Below are 25,045 nucleotides of genomic sequence, written 5' to 3' on the forward strand. Positions count from 1 at the left end.
CTTCTTCTCTCACTAAAAGCAAAACAGTAGCACCAATCCCAAGATGAGAAGAAGGCCATAGGCACTTTAGTGATCAAGAATCTTGCCCCAGATGGTGCAAGGGTTTGTAGGCTTGTTGTAGTCTTTTCCTGGTAGATGCCTTAAATGGCAACCAGACTAATTAAGAAGGTCGAACAAAGACACTCACTGCCCAATCACAGTCAGCACTCAATGTACTCTGCTCCTTCTCTTACCAGGAGTAAAAAAAAAGTACAAATTCTAAGCTGGTACCTATGAAGCAGTTATAAGGCTTTTTGGTGATCAGTAGTTTCCAGGAAATAATGTCCCTGTGCTCTTTCTCTCACCAGGAGCAAAACAGAAAATGACTACTGACAGGAAGAATGTGGGCTCTCCAATAATTGGTAGTCTTGGAGTAGATGTTGCAGAATTTAAAGGTAAGATGAAAAATGGGTTAATATCCTAAGAGCTGCAGTGTGCACTAAGCATTTAGATTTGAAAGGGGGGGGTAACTTAAGCTTTAACTATCTAAGTGGAGAGCCACTAATTTTAAAAGAGCAAGATAGATAGGAAGTGAGTGGCACTTTGTAATCTGATTCTAAGGAACACAGTAGGATGGCAAATAAATTTAATTAGCTGAAGGGGGGTGATTGCACAAAATGATAATTTTGTGCTAACTCACAATAGCCAATGAAAGATGAAAGGGAAGGAGATATATGGCCAAATTAAAATAAGGGGCAGGGAACTAGAAAGACATTTGACTTTAAAAGCACTAGTGTGGGGAAAAACTTAATTTCTGTGTGACTCACAGGAGACAAAGCTGTGGTCTCTTTCCTAGTTTAAATATGCAATTAAAAGCAGAATACAAATAAAACACAATGTAAAGAAAATAATTCACAATATATAAAATCGAAAAAGGCAATAAAACAATACAAACTAGAAGAAAGCAAAAATAGACTAACCTTTCCCCTCATAGTAAACTGTGGTAGAGTCTGAGTGAGGTTTTCTAGTAAAGCCCAAAGGTGAAAAACCTTTGTGCCAGTGAAACACCTTAACCGTTGTGCCTATAATCTTCACTTGGTTTAATTTCTCCAAGTCTTTTGGGTTTCTGAGTCCATGTCAAGGATGGCCCTTATTCCTAAGTCAAAGTATGATTAGAGTTTATAAAATTAGTATTGTTTCGGTCTTTGATATTAGCTAAAAATGCTTTTTACAGGTCTTCTGCAATTAATATGGAGTTACATGTATTGGTAGCATACCTAAATAAGAGTGTAAATTCTTTGTTATGAGACCCATTGCTCTTATTGCTATTGGAACTGTCGGGATATTCTTCTTCCACATTGCCTCATTTCTGCCTGCAAATCCTAGTATTTTATGACTTTGTGCCTTTCTGTAATGACACTGTAGTCATTGGGTATAGCAATTTCATTAATCAATGCTACTTTTGTCGTCTTTACAGGAACTACTACAAATGTTTCTCTCGCATTTACTTTTTGAATTGTTGGTAATTTGTGATCCCGTGTGATATAAATGTCATCATTCTCTATAATGGTTTGTGGCTGATGTTTCCAATGCTTCTCAGTGCTTCAGTATTGTAATGTTTGCACAATCCCCAATGCAACAGTCTTGCCACATTATTATGCCTTTCAGTATACAGGCCCTCTACCATTAGTGTATCACACCCAGCAGCAATATATGTGACTGTTTCCAGTTCTGTTTTGCTGAACCCATATTTGTCTGTTTCTTCCACATGTTTAATGGACTTTGTAAACCAACATGTACATAGTTGACTTTTGTGATGATTAGTTGATGTTTAATATAAACCGTCTTTCCTTGGAGCATATGGAGATCGCTTGCTTATTTAACACCTTATTGATGTTTCTGTCTCTAGTCGCTGACACAGCCATATATTCCTCTAGGTGGACATTCATTTGGACTAGCTCATCCATAGTAGAAGAAATGCTGACCCAATGGCTGCATTATCCATAGGCTCATTTCCTAAAGGATACAAGGCCTAACTTTTTAACCTCAGTTTGGGTATCTTATGGACCATCTAAGACTTGATGTCCATTCTTACTAGTCCTCCACTTCTTGCTAACTGGCATCCTAAATTTCTTGGCTGATTCTTAATATCCCATCAGAAGCAATACAATTTCACCCTATCAGTCTTATTTACTTTAGTTTATGTTTATTTGAATTAAATTCTGGCGTGGAGCTGTTCAAGTTTGTTATTGCTTCCTGATTACTGTAACTGGAAGACCATCACTGGCATTCATACTGTAAAGGTGATATTCACATTCAACAAGACAACACACCCTTTATTTCATCATAAACATGTGTCCTTGCAACAAGATGTAATGTTTCATAATTGGAAAATCAAAATTAGAGTAACAGTTTGCAAGGGAAAAGAAAACAAATGGAAATAAAAATTCATCATTCAGTTTGACCTATGAAGTATCTAAAGTAATGGAGAAGCACTTCCTAGATTTGCTAATACATGAATTATCAGAATAGCATTAGAATACATTTTTCAATTCAATGTTTACTAGAGGTGGACGAGCCTGCGATTTCTGTAGAACAGCTAAGCTTTAAAAAAAAGTTCTTTGTCTCTGTCTTGTCACTAGTTAGTGTACTGGTTATTTAATTTCATTACATATGTAACAGACAACAGAGTTGTAGGTTGTATGGGGCACATAAGCATATTTTAGAAGACTAACATTAATACTGAAAACAGCTTTGACATCTAGGAACAAAGTACAGGCAATAAACCAATTTGATCAGTTGGACAGGAAAACAACAAAAAATGCTTCATGCTTATCAAATGATTTACAAAAATTGGTGTATACCAAGATTATATAGTCCCCATTCTGAAGGAGGTATGGGCCTCCTCGAAATTGATTACATGCATAGATCTGAAATTGCAGGAATGCATACATATCTTCTGACCTCATAAGATAAAAATGTGAAACTTTTAAAACATGAGGAGAATAAGTCTAAGATAACGTCTCTGCTTATTTTAGCAGAAGCATTTCGGTGTCAAGCAGGAATGGAAATCAAACCAGAAGTAGATAAAAATCAGGCAGTAACTGAATGCGCTAAAAAAACAAAAGAAAGAATATAAGGTGAAGGACCAGATGAGAAGACAAGAAATATGGAAAATGCATAAATATAGTTTCATGTAACGAAAACCCCTTGAACAACATTGTGTTGATCACCACTGAATGCCAGAATGGTTAAGGATTGGTGAACTTAAACCAAAAGATGAAAGGTGAATATTGGTGGCCCAGGATAGTGGACTACGTACATGTTGGTTCATAAAGTCCACTGAACATGTGGGAGAAACAGACAAATGCAGGTTTTGTAAAGCAGAGTTGGAAACAGTCCCACAACTTGTTGCTGGATGCGATACACTAATGGCAGAATTACTATATACTGAAAGACATAATAATGTGGCAAGACTGTTGCATTGAGGATTGTGCAAACATTATAATATTGAAGTAGCTGAGAAGCATTGGAAACTTGAGCCACAAAGCATTATAGAAAATGATGAAGTTTACATCACATGGGATCACCATTACCAAAAGATCAAAAAATAGATGCGAGAAAACCAGGTATAGTTGCATTGAGGATTGTGCAAACATTATAATATTGAAGTAACTGAGACGCATTGGAAACTTGAGCCACAAAGCATTATAGAAAATGATGAAGTTTACATCACATGGGAATCACCATTACCAAAAGATCAAAAAATAGATGCGGGAAAACCAGGTATAGTAGACCATGAAAAGAAAACAAAAGTAACATTGATCATTGAAATTGCTACATCCAGTGACTACAGTGTCTTGTGTACAGAAAGACATAAAGTCATAAAATACCAGTATTTACAGGCAGAAATGAGGGCAATGTGGAAGAAGGATACCCAGACAATCCCAATAGTAGTAGCAGCAATGGGTCATGTAAAAAAATAATTTACAATTAAACTTAGATCTGTTACTGATACATGTAACTCCATATGAACTGCAGAAAGCGTCACTTCTAGGCACAATGTGAGTGCTGCGAAGAGCACTTCTAGCTAACATCAAAGACTAAAACAATACTAATTTCATGAAGTTTAATCATACTTTCACTTAGAAATGGGATCCATTCCCGTCACTGTATTAAAAACCTAGAAAGAATTACACCATCTGATTCCTATGTTTTTATTTCTGCAGCCACCATTGTCCATGGATACCAGCTGTGGTCACTGCTATGTCTGAGGTCTGATAACTGCTTCTGCAGCTTTTACTTAAAGCTGCTCTTCAATCAATTCAAAGTTCGCATGCCTGGTCAGCTATGCATTTTCCCTCATCATGCAGTGAGACAGTAGTGACCAGTTACCAGGCTCCCTCTTGAAATGTCAGCACTCAAAATGCAGAGCACCAACAAGCCCCACCCAAAAAAATGAAAGATTGAAAATGCAGAAGAGCAAATCTTGAACATCATTCTTTTCTTTTAAACTATTGTTTTGCAGGTGAAATGCCCCTCTGGACCCTCCAATGTATAAGGCTTACTTGTTTGCTCCCTCAAGCCCCAGATTTATATTACAAACTCCGAGATCACCATACTTTAGAGAAATGTGAGTAGTCCAAGAAATGGCCATCTCAGACTTAATATATTTAAGTCTGTATTCTTGCCCATTCAGTCTTCACATTAGAGGACTTGTTATAGCGGGTTTTAACATTTCATATGATTACCTAGTTATCATGTCACTATACACTAAACTACAGGCAGGAAAAACAGTAACTAATATTTACTTTTGAATGTGCTGCCCTAACAGACATCCAAAGTGTTTAGTTTTGCTCTATTTATTGTAATGTAACATTTTACTGTTGTGTAGGCTGTGTCGTCTTAGTGCTTTTCTATATCACAGTTCAGTTAAGTAATATGTAGGTAGCAAAGTAGAAATGGAGATCACTAAATGCTCAGCCATTTGTGGAAAACATCATCCAGATTTTAAAAAGTATTAATTACTAGTGCATATGTTATGGGCATTAGGCAAATGAGCAATATACTCTGTCAGAAATGGAGACTGCACAACAAAGGAATGATATATCATAATTAAGCATCACACATTGACTCCATTGGCACAAAAGTATAAAAGCCCTCATTACAACCCAGACAACCTAACTTTGAATAGTAGATTAGGTAAGTGCAGGAGCTAGTATATAGGTGGAGTCTTCATCTGCTCACCTCTCTTTAGGGAAGGAGTAGAGAGCATGTGCCAAAGCATTTTCATTGTGGTTGATTCTCCAGGTGAGACTAGGAATTTCACAGCGGGTGCTGTTTCCAACGTGTGAGCAGGGCCTTTGATTACATTATGCTGGGGGGGGGGGGGACATATGTTGTGTTAGGCAATTCCATCCCTAACCCCTTGGATGCTACAGGCATGCAAAGAGGGGATTGCAGGACTTGCATACAAAAATCTAATCCTTGCTGCATGGATAACCTCTCCTACTGCTGCTATACCTGTCTGTCAACCTGGAGAATGAATGAGCCATTGATATCAATCCCTGACTAATGTATTGACTCATCCAGGGGCAGGAGGGACAAAGCAAGATGGTCAAGTGGCGGGACCAGTCTAAAAGAATACAAAAAAAAAATTACAAATTCTGCATCACATTTTGTTTCCATATGCTGTTTGCTTATCCACATTACTGTTATAGCAGCTAGAGTCCTGGGCATGCAGCAACTCATACTCTGGGCTTAGACAGTCAAGGCCTATCAGATAGAATTTAAATTAGCTTACCTTACTTTCAAAATGAATCTTGTTATTGAGGCGTATTAGCTCTTCTGTTCTCTTCATTGACTGGACACTGGCGTTACATTCTTTTATGATCTATGTAAGACAGAATGAGACTGTGAGATAATTAGGCTATTAAAGTGCTGGCAGGCTAGCACAAGGTGTACACTGTAAGCTCAATATCATGGCATGATTAATCAGAATTGAAATATGGAAACTTCCCTGCATGGTTACATTAAGTATTAACTACTGAAATACGACATTCTTTGATGGAACGGTCTACCCATTTGCCACCATTAAGTGATACATTATGCATTATAAAGTGACATGCTCATTACTCGGATGGTGTTCCTTCTACTTATTTTTACTCCCATGGCCAGATGAAGGGCATTAGCATGAAGAAATGTTATGTATTATTTACGACGAGGGAAAATACAAAAAGACTATAGAAGCAGCTATCAGGTAATTTGCATACTGTAAAGGAAGCATAGATATGCAAACTGCAAAAGAAACATGGATATGCAGGAGTTAGTTCTAAAGAAAGCATGGCTGTGTAGGAGTCAGTCCTATGAGAAAAGGATTGAATGTATTCACTGTACACTGCATCGCTTGGCAAATAAGGAAGAAGTTGTTGGTAAACACTATTTGTCCAATAATGTTTGTGCAACAACTCAGTGCTAGATTCAGTTATTCTATGTGGTAACCTCAACCAAGCTAAAGACCACATCACTAACAAAATGCAGTGCATATGCCTAATTCTCAACTGAGAGCATGCCGCCAATTAAATCTTATTACCACTCTAATGGAGCCCACAATATAACACCCGCGGTTGCCACAGATGCACTTTATGTCTCACCGGCTTTCAGTTATTTAAAGATAAAAATGTTGGAAGAGCTGTTCATTCTTTTATAAAAAACTGTAATTGGACTATGTGGAGTTTCTGGCTTAGCAGGTAGCAATTGCAGATTAAGAGACATTGGTAAAACTGTGTCCTTAATGGTATTGCCATACATACTGAAGAACAATCTACTGAAAATACAGTGCGACTCCTATCAATGAGCAGGATTGTCCAACAAAATGTCATACACCAGGGAATCCCACAGTAACTTACTACTGAGGAGCAAGAAGCGTGACATGTCTTCACCAGTCTAAGAAATCAGGAGTGTGTTTGTTACCTGTCTGTAAAATAAAAGTTTAATTTTGCTGAGGATTTACTGCCACTGAAAAGACATTGTTTTCTAGACTTTCACAGCAATAACCCCAAGAATGCTTTTAACAAACCCACACTTATACTAGCTCAAGTTGCAGAGAAGGTCAGAGTAAACAGGTTACAGTGGTTCAGGCATGTGCTGAAAAGCACAGGATGATTTGCTGAAGAATATTTGGGAGGGTCAGGAAGAAGGCAAGAGGAAATTAGGGCATCCAGCAAAAAAAATGGATAGATCATGTGAGAGAAGTCCTGTGACAGCCAGGCATGACTATCAAAGAAGATGGGAGAGTAGTATTGAATACAGAGAGGTGGCAACAGTTGGTGTGACACCCTGACACCATATACAAAAAAAGGAAAAAGTGGGTTGTCATGCACAGGGGTAATATAATGTGCTAGTGAGAAGAATTTGTACCCCTATATGCTTTTATATTTAGATATAAATCCAGGTACAAGATCATCGGGGTTCGGAGGGTGGCCTAATGGTTAAGGTGTTTGCCTTACAAACACAAGGTACAGGGTTTGAGTCTCACAGAGGATAATTGGCTAGGCTTAAAATGGCTCGCTAGGGCAGTTAGCCTAGTACGAACCTATGAACCTGATAAACTGTGTTCCATTTGCTGAAACTAATCCTCATCTGCAACTGTGCAAGTCAATAGACTGCTGTTGTTTGAACCCCCCCTTTCACAGGATTGCCTAGTGGGTGATTGGTAGATGGATCACAAGGTGCCTCAAGGTATTTAACATAATTTTTTGTCCAGTAAGATGTCAGTAATAAATGCATTCTACTACCTCAGTATTTAAAGCAGATCCAGTGTAGGACAATATTGTTTCACTTAGTAAAACAAGACAAGTAACACAAATTACAATGACACAGCAATGCAGACTTAAAATAAGGGTTAACGGTAACAGTACACTTCCAGTGTACAACACTACTTGCAGTAAAAAATATTTGAGGTGTGTGTTGATATATCTCATTCCTTATATGTGAAAATAAATTAATTTGGGGTGATAATATGTTTATTCTACTGCAGCTGTAAAAATCTTCTTGGGGTGACAGAAGGAGTACTGTATTTCAGTGCTGTGCTGTACAAGAAGAGATAGTAATATTTAGATTTGTTTTAATGTAAAGCAGATACATATTTCAGTTTATATAAAGGAAATAATTTTAGTAGTTTTCCAACAGAAAATAATAAGTGTTCAGTTTAATCCTTATACTGTTATCAGATATATACATTCTATTCAAAGCTGACAATGGCTATGGTCATCTGGGGATTTTTTATTTTAAATTATTAAAATGACATGCACACAGAACAGAGAAGGAAGGGACAGTTATATAGCATTGTCATATACAGAATACAATATGCTGCTAACTAAACAGAATATTAAAGTTGCAAAACGTGTTTGCAAACCAGTAAAGTGAGACTAAGAAAACTGTCACTCCATCTTGTCAAAACTGACATTTTGGTAAGCTGTTTGCACAAGACTGTCCTTAAATGAAAGCACAAATACAACCTAAATGATAATGTTAGTACCTCTATTAACTACCTTCAGTGCTCTCCACAGTAATCAAGGTGGCAGTAGTGAAGATAATACTCATAATTCAAGATACTTACTCACATTTCCTTTATACGTTAGAATCCAGTGCAGTTATCTTTTTTATTGGCTCTGGTTATACTTAATCATTTGTCTCACCTCAGGTATATGTGCTACTATCATTCATTTTATTGCACTGCCTTCAACTTTAGCATTATCTTTATTAAATATGTATCAGCTAAGCTCTGTACAAATACATAAAATAGTGAATATAGAAATACATAAAACAAATAAGAGAACTTACTGAAATAAAAAAAAAATAAGAAAAACAGGAGATAGAAAAAAATATCAGCTGGTTTTAGCAAACTGATGTGTAACAGTGTCATCATGAGGCAAAATGAAAGTGAATGATTTTGAACAAAATGAAAATGGATGGTTTACCAGGTAGGTGCTCACTTCAGGTGACCTTTTTCATGCTCAGTTCAATCAGTGATGAAAAGCTTCTAAAAATGTCTGATTGATCAAATATTATTATTACACATTCTCAAGGGAACTGCCAACAGAATGGTATAACAGAAACTGGTAGAGGAGTAAGGTATGTCTCACATGAATCAACAGGGCCTAGATCACATTTTAAAGCACTCTACAATAGGCTGAAATCTGTAAATCCTTGACCTCACACACTGACCTGTCAATCCTTAGCTCCTTATAATCTTTGCCTGTACACTTTTCTTCCTTTAATGTTATATCTGATGTGTACCTTCCATTCACAATCCTGGTTCTGTTCATCTCTTTGAAGGTAATCACATGCTGCATACTGTACCCAGAGCTGGATCATGGTCAAATGAGGCCCTAGGCAGAGTAATGGATCGGGGGCCTCCATAGCCATTCTAGTGTCTCATTATTTGGCTGTTTATCCCCAGTTACCATAAACACCCATTCCAGGGACTTAAATATGGCCTGCGACTTAAATAGGACATGCTGGAGGGACAGATTTATCTACCAGCGACTGCCACATCTTTGGAACAGGCTACCAATTCTTGAGAAACCTCTAGGACACTGTTCAAGAGGAACCTGGATGAGTAAATGGGTCACTGTAAATTCTTACCAGTGATAGCTCCCACAACCCTCTTGGACATGGGCAGTCATCACTAAATGCAATCTTGTGTATTGACTAGTATCTCTATAGTATTACATTGGGTTGAAATGGCTAGTCTTAAAATAACCCCTGGGTCGATAGCCTAATAATCTCCTATGATCCTATGAACATTGTTCAAACCTCTCATACTGTTTTCTGCTTTACTTCTGCAATGATTATTTGGATTTAATTTAAAACTTTTACTTCAAATTTTATAGCAGGAACACTGATAGACATTTGCTAAACATAGCAATAGTCTCACAGTGAAAACAGACTTAGCATTAACCATAAAATTCTCTGCCCTTGAAACAGCATTGAAACCCACATTCAAAGAAAATGCATCTGTCCAGAGGTGGATAATGTTTACCTTTGGGCTGTTTTCAAATCATAGGCCCCCTTGCACACATTTTTAAGACCATGCATACATGCATGTGTTTTTCGATTCACCTTCCTGATTGTTTTAATTATATTCCTTGAATAATACAGCACTACTTGTGAGCATGTTTTAAATTTGTAGTTTTGAACATTTTTCCAGTAAGCAATTAAGCAAAATGTATGAAACAATAATGACAAAACTGCCCAATTCAGAACATTTCAGCCATAAAAGTCTACTCAAACTTCTGTCATTACAATCCACCAATATCAGCCAATAAGCACAATCTATGCAGAAGTAAAAGCCATCTGAATAATTCCACATTAAAGAGATCTGCAACTAATGAAGAGGTTGCTGCTAGCAAATAGCTTTTTATTTCAGTGTTTCATCTACAAATTCAGTACCTGCTGACCTTGAAGAATAAATTGCCTATATTACACAAAAAAATGGTAAGCTGGTAATATTCCAATAAGGAATACATGGCAAACTGATAACAGGTTCATAGTTAATAGGCATTTCATCCAAAGGAGGACATACTTAGGAGTGCAGCACCCCCCTTAATGTATAACACAGTATCAGCAATCCATCTACATGCTGTACGAGTAGTACCCATAGCCTTCTGTATCAAGAGCAAATATGCTACCTATTGTACTACTAACAATGCTTTTAAATTCTGTGGCACAATACCGATAGTATTTGTTAAACAATACAGTTATACATTGTAATCAGTCTTAGCAGGAACAACAGTAAACTTCTCTTGCTTTGAAGCTTACAATTTCTTGAAAATGCACTTGACAGTCAACTCCTTGAAAATGTACCTGAAACTCAACTCCTTGAAACTCAATTTTTTTAAAAGGTTGGTGGTTGGGGTAGAGGATTCAAGTTCTTGCTTCCTCTAACTAAGGTACAGGGTTTGAGCCTAAGCAAATTAACTAACCACCTGTTGTAAAGGTATGATAATTATGACCCGTTTGCACAATTATGTATATGAATATTATTAAGCATTTTTCTAGCTGTCCTAGTTAAAGTCTATTACCACTGGCAGTTGTATTGCCCGTCATGCAAATTTCAGGCAGATATATTACAATGACTTGCATGTAGTATGACATTGCAGTTAATAATATTAACAGACAGAACTGATATTGAGCTTAGAGGAATGCCTGGAGGCATCACTAGAGATTAATTGGTTAAGCATGATTATAGGGCCTAATAATCAGATTTACTATTGTCTGAAATAAATGAATAGGTATAAGAGCACTGCAATGCTAAGATGCGACTTCTGAAATGAAAGCATACATATCTCTCTCTCTTTCTGTGTCTACCTCCCTCTCTTACACATGCACACACACACACACACACACACACACACACACACACACACACACACACACACACACACACACACACACACACACACACACTCACTCACTCCACACACACACACACACACACACACACACACACACACACACACACACACACACACACACACACACTTTACTTGCAAGAATCTGTCCAGAAAGCAGCAGCACAAGAAAAGGAAAGGATTGGAACCATAGTATGTAGAAGAATCTGTCTAAGAGTGAGTACTGAGTTTACATTCATTCATTCTGCAGAAGCAGCAGTGCAAGAACGGAATGTCTTCTTTAAATTCTGTGCATGCAGAAAGGAAGAACAGGTCTGTGCGATGACGCACACACAGATGCAACAGGTGTGTGAGACTGGATATAGGAGGTGTTCCCTTAAAAACAAAAACACTGATTTTTTTTTTTTTTTTTTAAATTAAGAAGTAGATGTGACATTCCCTCAGCAAGTGGGCCCCCTCCCAGCCAGTGGACCCTAGGTGACTGCCTTGGTCACCTAGGGCTGCATCTGGCTTTGCCTGTACCCTCAAAAGTGTTTTTGATCATTTCAGTCACATCCCATTTTAATCTCTGCTGACTGATCATGTTAAGAATATTTCACCAACTGCTTTGTTTTTCTTGTCCCACAGCTGACCATTAGCTGCCACCAATTCCTCTCTTCTTTAACTGGGTCTACTGGACTTTCCATAGCCTCCCTCAGCTTGAGCCTGACCCACATCCAGGGCTGATGAGAAGATTGAGGATGTTGCTGCCAGGGAGTGTGCCCAAACTCCCACCACCCTGCAGCAGCCCTGTGACTTCAGCATTTGCTGCTTTCAGAAGATTCAGGTATGTGTGCTTCTGTGGATGTGCAACCTCAAACCAAGAGGCTCGCTGTTTATGCAACACAGAGCTTGTGAGGCTTTTAAGGCTGCTTATTGCAACAAGCCTTTGCTGTCTCCCTCCCCCAGGATGGGTGAGCAAATGTCAGCCAATCACACTCATTCTGCCCATACAGTTAATCCAGTGCCCATGCCGATATTCTAACTCTGGTCAACTGGGGTGCACTAAGGGCTTTATCACTTTCCTCCACAGGACTGCCACTTTATTAAAAGTTTTATTTAATTGTGTACAGATGATTTGTGAAAGAGGATATCATGTCATTAAATCTACCTGTAACCTTAGTTAAAAATTACACACTCATAGTTCATACTGCATGGCTGTATTGCAGCTGCAATTAATTAATTTTCTGAGGTGACTACATCTCGTCTCATTGACACCTTTCTTATTTACTTAAAAAATCACATTATGTATATTTAATTGCAGTTAGATACCATCTCCCCTTGAGGTAGTAATGCAGTTTTACATCATGCCTTATGATTTGGCATAATTGTTTGAAATAAATTTAGTTTCACTTTCTGAACTTCGTATAATTCTTGCCTCACCTTATTCTGTCCTGCAGACTAACAGTTACTTAAAATGGATAACAGATGTAGAAGTTATTGCATTGCAAAGTTTCAGTCACATTATTCAGTGAGCAACCCACACTATAGCTAGTGTTGCACAGCATGTATTTTATGAGAGAGAGCGTGTGTGTTTATGAGTGAGTGTGTGTGTGTGTGTGTGTGTGTGTGTGTGTGTGTGTGTGTGTGTGTGTGTGTGTGTGTGTGTGTGTGTATGTGTTTGCCTCTTTCTGTCTCTCTAGTAATTATAGTGCCCATTAAATGTGCATTAGAACAAAGGCAGAAATTCTTTCATCAACATTTCCTCTTGCATATTTCATAGGTGTAATGAGTGACTTCAGTGTTTTGGAGAAGACAGCTTTAAAACTTTCTAATCAACTCATTACTACTTATCAATCTGGTTCTTAAGCTCTTACCATATTTATGAAATAGCTATATATGCAAACTATGCTTAGGGACTTTAATGTTCTATAATTTGTCATGTCTCAGTCTGCATCACTACCCCCTCTAATTTCCTAATGTACAGCATCTTATGCTGTCTTTTTTCTTTACTGCATTGTACTTAACTACGTATGGTATGTCTTATCTATTTTTATAAATGTGTCCAATAGTTACTTTCCCAGTAAATGAATGATAATAAATGAAATAAATAAATAAATGCTGATCCAGATGATCTGCACTCATGCTTCCCAGTACATACCTAGTCATACACCACGGTCGTCTTATGTACACTCTGTCACGCCTTTTTTTGCAAACAGTTTAACACACACACATACACACACAGACAAACACAAACACACGCATGCATAAATATGTTGTTTATCTCCTATTATGTTTGTGTACATATATGGATATCATTTCAGTTAGCCATGTTTCAAGGCAGAAATGTTAAAAAACAACGAAATTAATTCAGGTTTTGACAACATTTATACATTCCCATTCCTGACAAAGGCATTATTCAGGTTTCTTTGAAAGCCAACTGCTTTCTCTTACTTTGTTGGAATAATTTTGTTTTGTTTCAGCAGATGATCTTGTTCCCCTGTGAAGACACTTGAATCTGGAATATAATTTGCTGCCTTTGATTTTTTGTGCAGCAGTGTATGACTGGCTTAAGAAGTGTTGCACATCCATGTGTCAACACTCCTACCTCTCAACTGTCCAAATTTATGCAGAATGTCCAGATTTTTGTCTTATATGAAGTGTCCACCAATCTTACTCTGTAAGTAATTAGTCTGTCTGCTACTAATCTAATGCCTTTTTGCCCATAAAGGCTGCTTAAGCATTCAGATGCTTTGTTTATAATGACTGGATTTGTGACCTGCAAGTTTCATGAGGTTTTAGCTAGTATGGAACTATACCCGACTGTCCATGCAAAGAACTTCTTATATGAAAATCCCATCTATGTGTTGTTAATATGCAAAGCCTCTCTTTTTCTCATGCTGATTTTTCTGCCCCATCGGTGGTCTGGTCATCAGCTTCCCTATTGGACTTCTCTTTCCCAATTAAATTGATCTCAAGATAGGAAACCACAAAGCAACTCTAGTGAAGTTTCATCCTCAGTGTTTTACTTTTGGAATATTTTCAGAGCTCCCTACTCTCCAAAATCCTGGCATGCATGCTGTCCAAGCAGGGAACATAAGAACAGACTGAGCATGTGCCTACATCTAGCTACAATGACTATGCACTGATTGATGTGAATCAATGTCCATCATGCTGCAGTACTACCCTCAATGTCAGCTCAGGGTCAGTATAACAACAGACCAGGCCTCATTTCTTCAATCAACACAGGCAAGTCAGCATTGAATGCTCACCCCCAACTCCACTCAATAACCCACCACATGCATTGGTAGTCATCTCTGAGCTAGTTCTTCCTAGTCAGGGCTTTTATTCCTTTACATGATATAGACAAATGCACATTTTCTCTTTAATATGTTTATTAATCCACAGCCCTAGCAGATGTGATTATTTCATGTACTTTTTCCATTAGATGAGAAGCATTTGTCTGGACAGTCTGAGATTGTAAGTTCATTAGCAAAGTATTATTCATTCATTCTTTCTTTGTTAACCTGGTCATTAGGGATCGGGAATCTAAACTAGTATTGATCCATTAGGATTGTTTTGAAGCCTAGCCATCCATTCCCAAGATGTGTATAGTCCTTATTAGAAGTATAGATAACCAAAAGCACTTGTATTTTATGTATCAGTAGCCCACAGCCCAGATATGTTTCCCCATACATAAGAGACAAAGATGCTCTTCACTAAGTCTTTATTAAAATAAAAAAGCCCCAGATTCAGCAGGCTCTGCACAGAGTGCAGGAATAGTGCAAGAGCTGCTGCACGCAATATGGCCGACAAGCAATCCAGGATCCAGTCTCTGAGACGTGAATGAATGCCCTTACACTATTCCCGCATGGACACCACTGCCATATGCTAATTACCTCATTTGCTGATGAAAACCATGCAAAAATAGGTGAATTAGCGATCCAGGAAGCAGGCAGATGTCTGTGCAGGAATAGTGTAATGTGCAGAAATGTATTCCGTTACTAACCAAATACATTTCTGCAAATTACAAAACGGAGGCATGACAGCTCGAAAGAAAGCATGTATTCTATGTAATAGGCATGCCAATGGCCAAATATATGGCCACTGGGATGAAAAATAGGTGAAATATTATAAAAAAACAAGTTTTATTTTTTTGTCCGATCTCGGCCGTTTAAGCGTAGGGCAGCGGTGCGCAAACCGGATTGCCATGAAAATAAAAAAGGGGGAAATAAGTTTTATACCCAAATCTGCATTTTGCCATAATAGTCAATGGCTTGCATAAGACAACAATTCCAGGGAATAGTGGTTGCTAAGGGTGAAGGCTCAGTGTGAGTGTGATAACTATGAATTAGCATTCTAGTTTATGCAAATGAGGGGACTGATACTGAATCACAGATTTCCTCTCATTGTTAGCTTGCACCCAACCGTGTAGGTGCAGCAACACCATGGTATAGGTATAAGAGGTAGAGGACCTCATAAGGGGATGTGTCATGCATGTTGTAAGCTTATTGGAGCTCTGTGACCTGTGTCTGCCCTTAGCTAAACACAGCTAAGGAAGGGGGTGTGTCTCACATTGTTGAGCACTGTTTTCCCTGCTTAAACGAATGTGCACATTGCGCACCGGGTTTTAAACAAAAAAAAATACAGGAAATAGCAGCACTTTTCACATCTGAGCACTGGGTATGTGGGTCACGCCTCTGGGCTTAAACAGTAAGGCAATGGGAAGGGAAAACAGCAGTAGGAAGGCAATCAAGGAGAACTAGCATAGCTGGCAGGTGAAATGTATCATAATCAGCCAATTACACAGGCAGAAGCCCAGCCCAGCCCAGAACACTACTATAAACTATGCAAACACCTTTCAGTCTTTTTTTTCCCACAAACTCTACACCACCGGTGTATACAGACGGGGGAATTTTACCTGAAAAACTAACAAAATGTTAGGGGCTGCTGTTGCTCTCATACATCAATATGTGCAAGAGGCTGAGGGTGGTGAGGATGTGAATGTTGATGACCATCTCACAGTAAGGAGGAGGAGAAGAGTGTACAGACCCAGGGTAACCTACCAGGGGCTACATGAGCTGGAGATAGTGGAGTGCTATAGGATGGACAGGGACATTCTACAGAAAATCGTTGAGCTGTGCTGGCCCCGCCTCACACACAGAACCAACAGAGGGGAATTCATCCCAGTGGATACCAAGGTATGTGTAGGCTTAAGAATACTAGCCACAGGTACGTTCCAAAGGGCAACTGGAGATATGGGGATCTGACAGGCATCAGCATACAGGGTACTCCACCAGTTCCTGGATGCTATGTCAGCACATGCCAGTGAGTACATATATTTTCTCAGCACCCGTCAGGCATTGACCAGCAATATGCTCCTCTTTCACCAAATAGCAGAATACCCTGAGGTAGTGGGTGCTATAGACTGCATGCATATACACATCAAAGCACCATCTGGAGAGCAGGGTAGGGTCTACATAAACCACAAGGGCTTTCCCTCCATCAACTAACAGGTTGTGTGCGAAGCCCAGGGCATTATCATGAAAGTGTGTGCTGGCAGCCCTGGAAGCTATCACAACTCCCACATCTGTCATATGACCCAGCTGTACCAGTCATTTGCCAGTGGGGACATCCCATATGGCCACCTAGTGGGGGATGCTGGCAACACACTAGAGCCGTGGCTGATGACACCCCTCAGAAATGCACACACACCTGAACAAGAACTCCATAATGAGGCACACACACAAGGCAGAATCTTTAAAGAGCATGCGTTTGGGATGCTTAAGTCACGGTTCCGCTGCCTGGACATATCTGGTGGAGCTTTGCAGTACTCTTCAGTGACATGTACACAGATGTTCATAGTATGTGCCATGCTACACAATATGCTCCTGTGGAAACAGCTGCAGCAGGAACAGCACGGGGCAAGGCCACACATCCCCCCACCATTGCCAAGACCATCACAGGCACAGAGTGACTCGGAGGAGGAACTACCTGAGCCTGCCCCTGTAGGCAGAAGGAGGCGTGCCCAGTATGCCCAAGCCTTGGCAAAAAGGCAACGCATAGCACATACGCTGACAAGGTAGAGACCCGGGAATGACACCTCACTCTGATTCGCACATACAGTAAAAGGAATGCCAAACATGACACTACCTGTGCTTTACCATGTATAGGGAGTGTACTCTGTGCATCCGACATAATCAGCCCTCCAGCACCATCCTCAATACTGGCCCAGCCACAAGGTAAGTCACTCTTCCTATCAATTACTGAATGGAGTAGAATGTTCTGATAGTTGTATCTATGGTATGGATGCAAGCATGCAAGGGAATCGGGTGGCTGAATGGGATGGCAGCAGATAGTGGACACCTATATGGGCAGCATGAAATCCATAACAAATACTGGTGTCAACATACTAGGCAGTACTAGACAAGGTGACAAATCCCACTGCAGTACATGCGGTGGCCCAAATAACTGTGGTTGTCCATATGACACACACATGCATGTCAGTGAGGCTCACATACCCACCACCAGCCTCAGCCAGCAGGACAGGTGTAGATGACCATAAAGAAAGGCTGGGCTAATGCCCCCAAATGATGGTAATGGTGAACAGCCCCCCCTCCAAACCTACACAGACAGACTACAAGAGGTCTGGCAGTTGTATGTTAGTTTTGAAAGGTAAGAAGTCTGAAACTGAAATGTAGGTCAATAAAACCTAAGATCTGTACTCTACTGATATGCCTCCAGTCTGCATGATAGGTCAGAATACAATATGAAATGGAAGCCAACAGAGTACCTGAAATACCAGTACAGTCATGGCAAATGTTTAAAATCATCAGGTGTGCCCCCCCCCCCCACAATTCTATGTAGAATGCAGTAACATGTAAGTGTGAGAAGTAATATCAGTGGAGCACTGATTGCCCGAGCTGGCCCGATCTGCTGGATAGCTTGTTGCATGTGTACAATATGCAGGGGTCTGGGTGTTAGGGTGTGTGTTCAATATTGTCTGGAAGTGGTCAGTATGTAGGCATGGAGGGTTTTGTCTTAGTGGCAGTACTGTGGTTGACAGGGTCATGTTCCAACAACTGCAGTGCCAACCACAATGCTTCTCAGCAATATCCATGTCAGCAGTCATCCATACTCACTCTCCAGATGTCAATATCTGTCACCATCTGAAAGATGGACATGCCATGAACATGTGCCCATACATACACACAGTACACAGTTGGAAATACCCTAGACAGAGTGCGTATAAAGTAACTGTCAAACTGCACACAACTTTGGAATTGTACATACAGTTAGCAGCACATTAGTTGTCTGTGTAGCATGGAATGCTGGTGTAGTCTGGCTAATCATTGGCAGACCACAAAAGGCACAGTTATAAAGTAATGACAGGCTGCCTATGTCCACACACAAGGTAGCATAACAGGAATGTCCCAGGTATATCTGCGAGTCAGCTGCAAGTAGCTTCCATATAACACATAATAAATGCCAGAAGTCTAAACCTCAAGATGCACGCCCTCGAAGCCCTCCTCAGTATGGAGAACATCGATGTCTGTGCAGTGACTGAAACCTGGTTCAAGGCTCCTGAGAGCACCCTAGCACTATCAGGTTTTACCTCATATCATGCTTTCCGGCACCAAAACTTGGACCGAACCACAAAAGGAGGGGGAGTATCCATTTTCATCAAAGATACCCACACCTCCAGGTTAGTGGCAACGCACAAAGCATCGGAGACTATCCAGGTGCAACTAACCATAGGCAAAACTGCCTTACAGTTTGTAGCATGCTACAGACCACCCTCTCAAACTCAGGAACCCCACACAGCCTTCCTGAAGACACTGGAGAGTATGAATGTCTCTCCAAATACCATCATTTTGGGAGACTTCAACTACCCAAACATAGACTGGGAACATTACTCAAGCCCCAACACCCTAGCCCAAAGGTTCCTAGAATTCATAAACTCAAATGCAATGGAACAACTAGTCACCATTCCCACAAGGGGAGACAATATACTAGACCTGATCATCACAAACATGGGGACAAAATGCTCCACACTGGAAGTATATCCCTCTTTGGTAAGATCAGACCATAAATTAATCTCACTGGAAATCCACATCCCAGACCCACCCCCTGCACAAAAGACCACAGTGAAGAACTTCTCAAAAGCAAACTTCACACTTCTTAAGACTGAAGTGGTATCCTTCAAGGCCCCTGGGCCACTGGAAACCACAACCCACACTGCTGAATCCTTTGCAAATGCCTTCTAGGGGCACCTTCAAGAATGCATGGATCATGCAATCCCAAATAAAACCAAGACGGATTGCGACAAAGGGAGGCGGGTCTGGTGGACCCGAGCCATAAACAAACTTTACAACAGGAGGAGGAAGCTACTACATGACAGAGCAAAATCCCTAAAAGGGAAGGCGTCTCTGATCAGTACTAGCAAAAACTACGATCACTCATAAAATCATCCAAGGCCAACTTTGAGAGAAAACGCACATAAAAGACACAAAAGACAATCACAAGGCCTTCTTTAGCTATGTTAGAAACCTGGGTGGAAACTCCCAGATATGCTCAGAGTTAGTCCAAAATGACACAAAATACACTGAACCCACTGACATTGCCAACATTCTGGCAGACAGGTTCAGTGCAAATTTCTCCTCCCCCCAAAAGGAGAAATAACTATCCCAGCAGAGTGTAGCCTCCCTAACATCTCAGATGCCCAGGTGAGAGCCGCCTCTAAAGCTAAAAACAGCATCAATGGGACCGGATGGTGTCCTGGGCTGTGCTACATGAACTCAAGAGGAACTAAACCCACATATAAGGCTGCTGTTTAATCTTAGCCTTACTACAGGATAACTCCAAAGAGTGGCGTACGGCAACAGTGGTCCCACTTCACAAAGGCGGTGCTTCTACGGACCCTGGAAATTACCGCCCCATAAGCTTGACGAGCCTGGTCCGCAAAACTATGGAGAGGATCATTATGGAACTCATAAACAAAGACATTGGGGACCTACAGACATTGGATCCTACCCAATTTGGCTTTGTCAAGGGCAGACTCTGCCTTTTGGACTTGGTCGACTTTTTTGAAACAGTCACTAAGGCCATTGATGAGGGTAAGGCAGTTCACACAGCCTACCTTGACCTTAAAAAAGCCTTTGACACAATACCCCACTCAGGCATCATAGACAAACTCACCAGCTTAAAAGTAAACCCATATGTCACAAGATGGGTTGCAAACTGGCTCAAGGACAGAACCCACAGGGTCAGAGTTGCTGGAGCTATGTCAGACTCTAAGCCAGTCACAAGCGGTGTCCCACAGGGCTCAGTCCTGGGACCCCTCTTGTTCGGCATTTATTTTTCCGAGGTATAGGCAAATATAGGAGGATTGTGGCTGACAAAGTTCGCAGATGACTGCAAACTGGGCACCATAATTGATACTCCAGCGGACACAAACATCCTTCAGAGAGGCCTCATAGAAACGGATAATTGGTGCCAGAGCCATGGCCTTAAGCTTAACGCCAAAAAATGTATAGTCATACCCTTTGGGAAAAACAAGGTACCAACAAATTACCACATAGGCGGTAATCCATTAAGTATGGAAGAGGTAATCAGGGACCTAGGGACCCAGGTTGACAGTAACCTCTCATTTGACACTCGCATTGCCAAAGTGGTTAGGAAGACCTTCTATATTGCCCACCTTATCATGCAGGGTTTCACATCTAGATCAAGAGAGGTCATTGTGCCCCTGTACTCTTCTCTTATCAGGCCAATGATTGAGTACAATGCCCCATTTGGGATGTATCTCACCCGACACCTGCAGCAGTTGGAAAGACCCCAAAAGTTCCTCACCAAGAGGATAAAGGGTCTTAAACATATGTCATATGCTGCCTGACTGAAAAAACTCCAGCTCTATTCAGTCGCATACCGCCTACTCAGAGGTGATCTGTGCCTGACGTACAAGGCCATGTCCAATCCTGAATTAATGGACATGCTCCACCTCAGAAAATCCAAATCCATCAGAGCCATGAGAACAAGTGACTTAAACCTCAACACAGAAATAAATAGGACGTGCTGGAGGGACAGATTCATAACCCAGAGGCTCCCTACACTCTGGAACAGAATCCCAGTCCATGTTAGGCAGAGCCCCTCACTGACTCTATTCAAGAGAAATCTCGACGAGTGGATGGGAGATCGTAGGTTTACCCCGGGGTCATCTCTGTGTCACTACTAGACAGAGGCATAGTAAACTAAACCCTAAAAGGGCATAGTATTCTCATCCTAAGGGGTGGTGTAAGCCACATACACTCTGGCTAGGCTTATAAATGCCTTAGGGCAGATAGCCTAGTATGGACCTATGAACCTATGAACCTAACACATGCACTCAGCTCACCCCACCATCAGCCATAGGTTTATCACAGGTCATATCTTTGTAGTTGGGAATGAGTACAGTATGACCCCACTTCTGTATGAGAATACCCACAGAATGCAGCAAGAGGTGTTCTATGCAGGTGTGTCCCTAGCTGTAAACAGCACCCTGCCTGCATCCAGACCAATGGATCAGTATGTATAGGAAGTATTGCCAGTAACACCTCGCACACCTACCCTGTGACCCCAACCACTGGCTCACAGCCTGAGAATGTGGGAGTGACAGAATGCACTGGCCTGCTACAAATGGCCCACATCACTACCAAATGGCCTACAGTCCTCTGTCAAAGGCCTGTGCTTCACCCATAGTGCCAATGTATGGTATCTCATGGGGTAATGACTAGCAACCTAACACAGTCAACAGAACACAAATGCAAGGCCATACTGACAAATCCCAGTAGCATGCCCCCCATGTCCTGCTGCAAGAACTGTGGACCAATCCATAAATACTGCTGGGATGAAGGGCCAACTATGGAATACTTCTCAGATATCGGGCACATAATGTTAGGAAGAGGGTAGAATAATGGGGGGGGTGTAGAAGCATGGACATCATGGAGTGTGTGAAGTCTGAAACTCTGATGTGTGTCCATACTACCCCTGACTGCAAACCCATTAATGGGTGGCTACAAACCTCCTCATAAACCACAATGTGAAGGGGAACTGACCAGATATATGAGCCCTGCCTCTGGGTAACCTGGGTGAATCTGTACAGCTGAGAGGTATGGCCACAGCAGGATATGGCCATTCTGTTAAGTCGATATATGTACAAGAAGGGGATCCTCAGCCACCATACTACCAAGGTGCTGGACCATTTACACAGACCCACCAGCAAGTATCTGTAGCTACCCCTCCAGAATGTCAGGAGTGTGCAGGAATATGTAGGCTGCAGCCCACAATACTGGACTCAGCTTCATTCATCTTGTATTTCCCGGTAAATAACTGTGAGCAAATAATTATATCTGTCAGTAGTTGATGACATAATACATCACTGTGTAAAAAAGGACATATGTCTGAATAGCTCTGCTAACACCAACCATGTAACACAAACAGCACAGACAGTAATAGTTACAGTATCCCCTATCTTTCGCCAATTGTTTTTTTTTTTTACTCAAATTTTTTATTTGATTTTCCAATAACAATTTAGAAAACAGAATAATTTACAATTTAAATGACAAATAATCATAAACTATGTACAAAATTTACACAGGCCTCAGTCAAAAAAAGATGGGAATAGCAAAAATATAAACAAAAAAAATAATTATACAATATTCTATAGTTCTTGCTTCTAGATTGATTAGTTAGATGGAGTCGTATCTGGATTCATTGTCTTAATAAGGGAGTAAACCTTCTTCCAGGGATTATTAGTCCATTTTGTAGGAGAAATTCTTAGTTCTTTAACTTTAATTTCCACTGATGCTACTTCGTCCAGTAGAGTTATGAAGTCTTCAACAGTTGGAATGGAGGGTGATATCCATCTTCTTGTGATGCATTTTCTGGTTACTGCCAAAATTGTCCAAAGAATATATTTATTTTTGTTATTCATTGTAATAGAATAATTTATATTCAAAAATTAAAGATTCTGATAATATAAGGGAATCATTAAAGATAGCTTGAAGGAAATTTCCAATGTCTTCCCAAAATTTTTTGATGAGAGAGCATTTATAAAAGATATGAGACCAATCTGACTTACATTTTAGAGAGCATCTCCAACACGTTACCTCCTTAGAAAGATTAAATTTAGCAATTCTATTAGGAGTGTAGAATGCTCTATGCAAAAATTTCCAGGAAAAAAATTCTCCATACTTGTAAATTAGAAGTTAATTTAATGGAGTGTAGGAGATTAGTTTTATTTTCAGAGGTTAAGGATAATGTATAATCCCTGGTAATAAAGTCCCAAAATTTCTGATCAGGAATAGTTTTGTAGTTAATTATGACTTTATAGAGTTTTGAGATTAAACTTTTCCATCTAACTTCTCCATGTAGCATTTCATGTATAAGAATTATAAATTTAGGTACAGATCTAAAAGGGGAGTTCTTTGTTGTTCTGCATAGATCTTGAGTAGATGGAAGTATACTGTTAAAAGCTAACAAATCTGACTCTGATAAATTAAAAGTTTAAATTAAATGTTTTGCATCGAGTAACTAAGTTCATTATACAATTATACCAACATGTAAATTTTTTCGCTCTTTCACCAATTGTGACTACATATTGTCAATCTATCTACAGATATCCTGTAGAAACAGTTTGCTAGCTGTAGCTGTAGAACACCAAACCCTGAACTGGAGTACAATCCTACCTGGAATGGATTCACACAATCAATACAGAAGGTCATACTGGGCATGCTCCTACACTTAGAGAAATGAAGCCCATGTCTGACAACACAGTGGACTATACATGTCTGTCATTTGCAGATTTCTGTGCACACACCAAATTGTACACCGTTTATGCTTCACACACACATTGGATAGGAATACTCACACATATCTAAGGCCAAAAGACTATAACATGTCAAACATACACACACAGAGATGTGGGGAAGAGAGACAGACAGTGACAGAGAGAATTCCATTATGAGGCCTGTCCCACCCACTACACATACCATTGGCCTATATCACATGATGTGCTGATGTCAATCACTGTAGACATTCCTTTTGGTAGCCCCAGCCCTATAATGTCTGTGGTGCTTGTGATAACTGTGTAACACTATAGTACAAATAAGTATTCATGTAGCATTTGTAAACTCAGTCCTGTCAAATGTGTGCGAGTGAGTGTGTGTGTTTCCAGAGGAATGACTTTTGTCCCATTCACACACACTACACTTCCCATTGCTCATGTTAGCATTCCTGCTGATGTCAATCACCTTGATATAACCCTTTGGGCAAGTCTCAGTCTTATAAGCTTCTTGGCACGCATGATAACTGTGTAATATTGTAGTGTAGCAAACAGGTAGGAGTTCTAATCCCAGACATGGCAATTGTTAAACTGTGTGTGTGTGTGTGTGTGTGTGTGTGTGTGTGTGTGTGTGTGTGTGTGTGTGTGGTGATGGATGATTTTGAGGCCATTCGCACTCACTACATCTCCCATTACTTTAGCACTCCTGCTGATGTCAGTCACCTTGAAATAACCCTTTGGGCAAGTCTTAGCCCTATAAGTTCTGTGGCATTTGCAATAACTGTGTAATACTGTAGTGTAGCAAACTAGTTAGGTAGGAGTTCTAATCCCAGACATGGCAACTGTGTGT

General features: G+C 40.2%; 1 protein-coding gene across 1 annotated transcript in view; it reads right to left on the minus strand.

The window, feature by feature from the left end:
* The window catches only part of LOC122793639 (rho guanine nucleotide exchange factor 19-like), a 1,093,308-nt gene that overhangs the window by 188,189 nt on the left and 880,074 nt on the right, over window positions 1–25,045 (minus strand). The window contains exon 11 of the mRNA XM_044061848.1: window positions 5,783–5,872. Coding sequence (XP_043917783.1) covers window positions 5,783–5,872 — 90 coding nt within the window. The remainder of the gene's footprint in view (window positions 1–5,782; window positions 5,873–25,045) is intronic.

This window comes from Protopterus annectens, chromosome 2.part0, assembly GCF_019279795.1.
Source record: "Protopterus annectens isolate FY-2018-M chromosome 2.part0, PAN1.0, whole genome shotgun sequence".
NCBI lineage: Eukaryota > Metazoa > Chordata > Ceratodontiformes > Protopteridae > Protopterus > Protopterus annectens.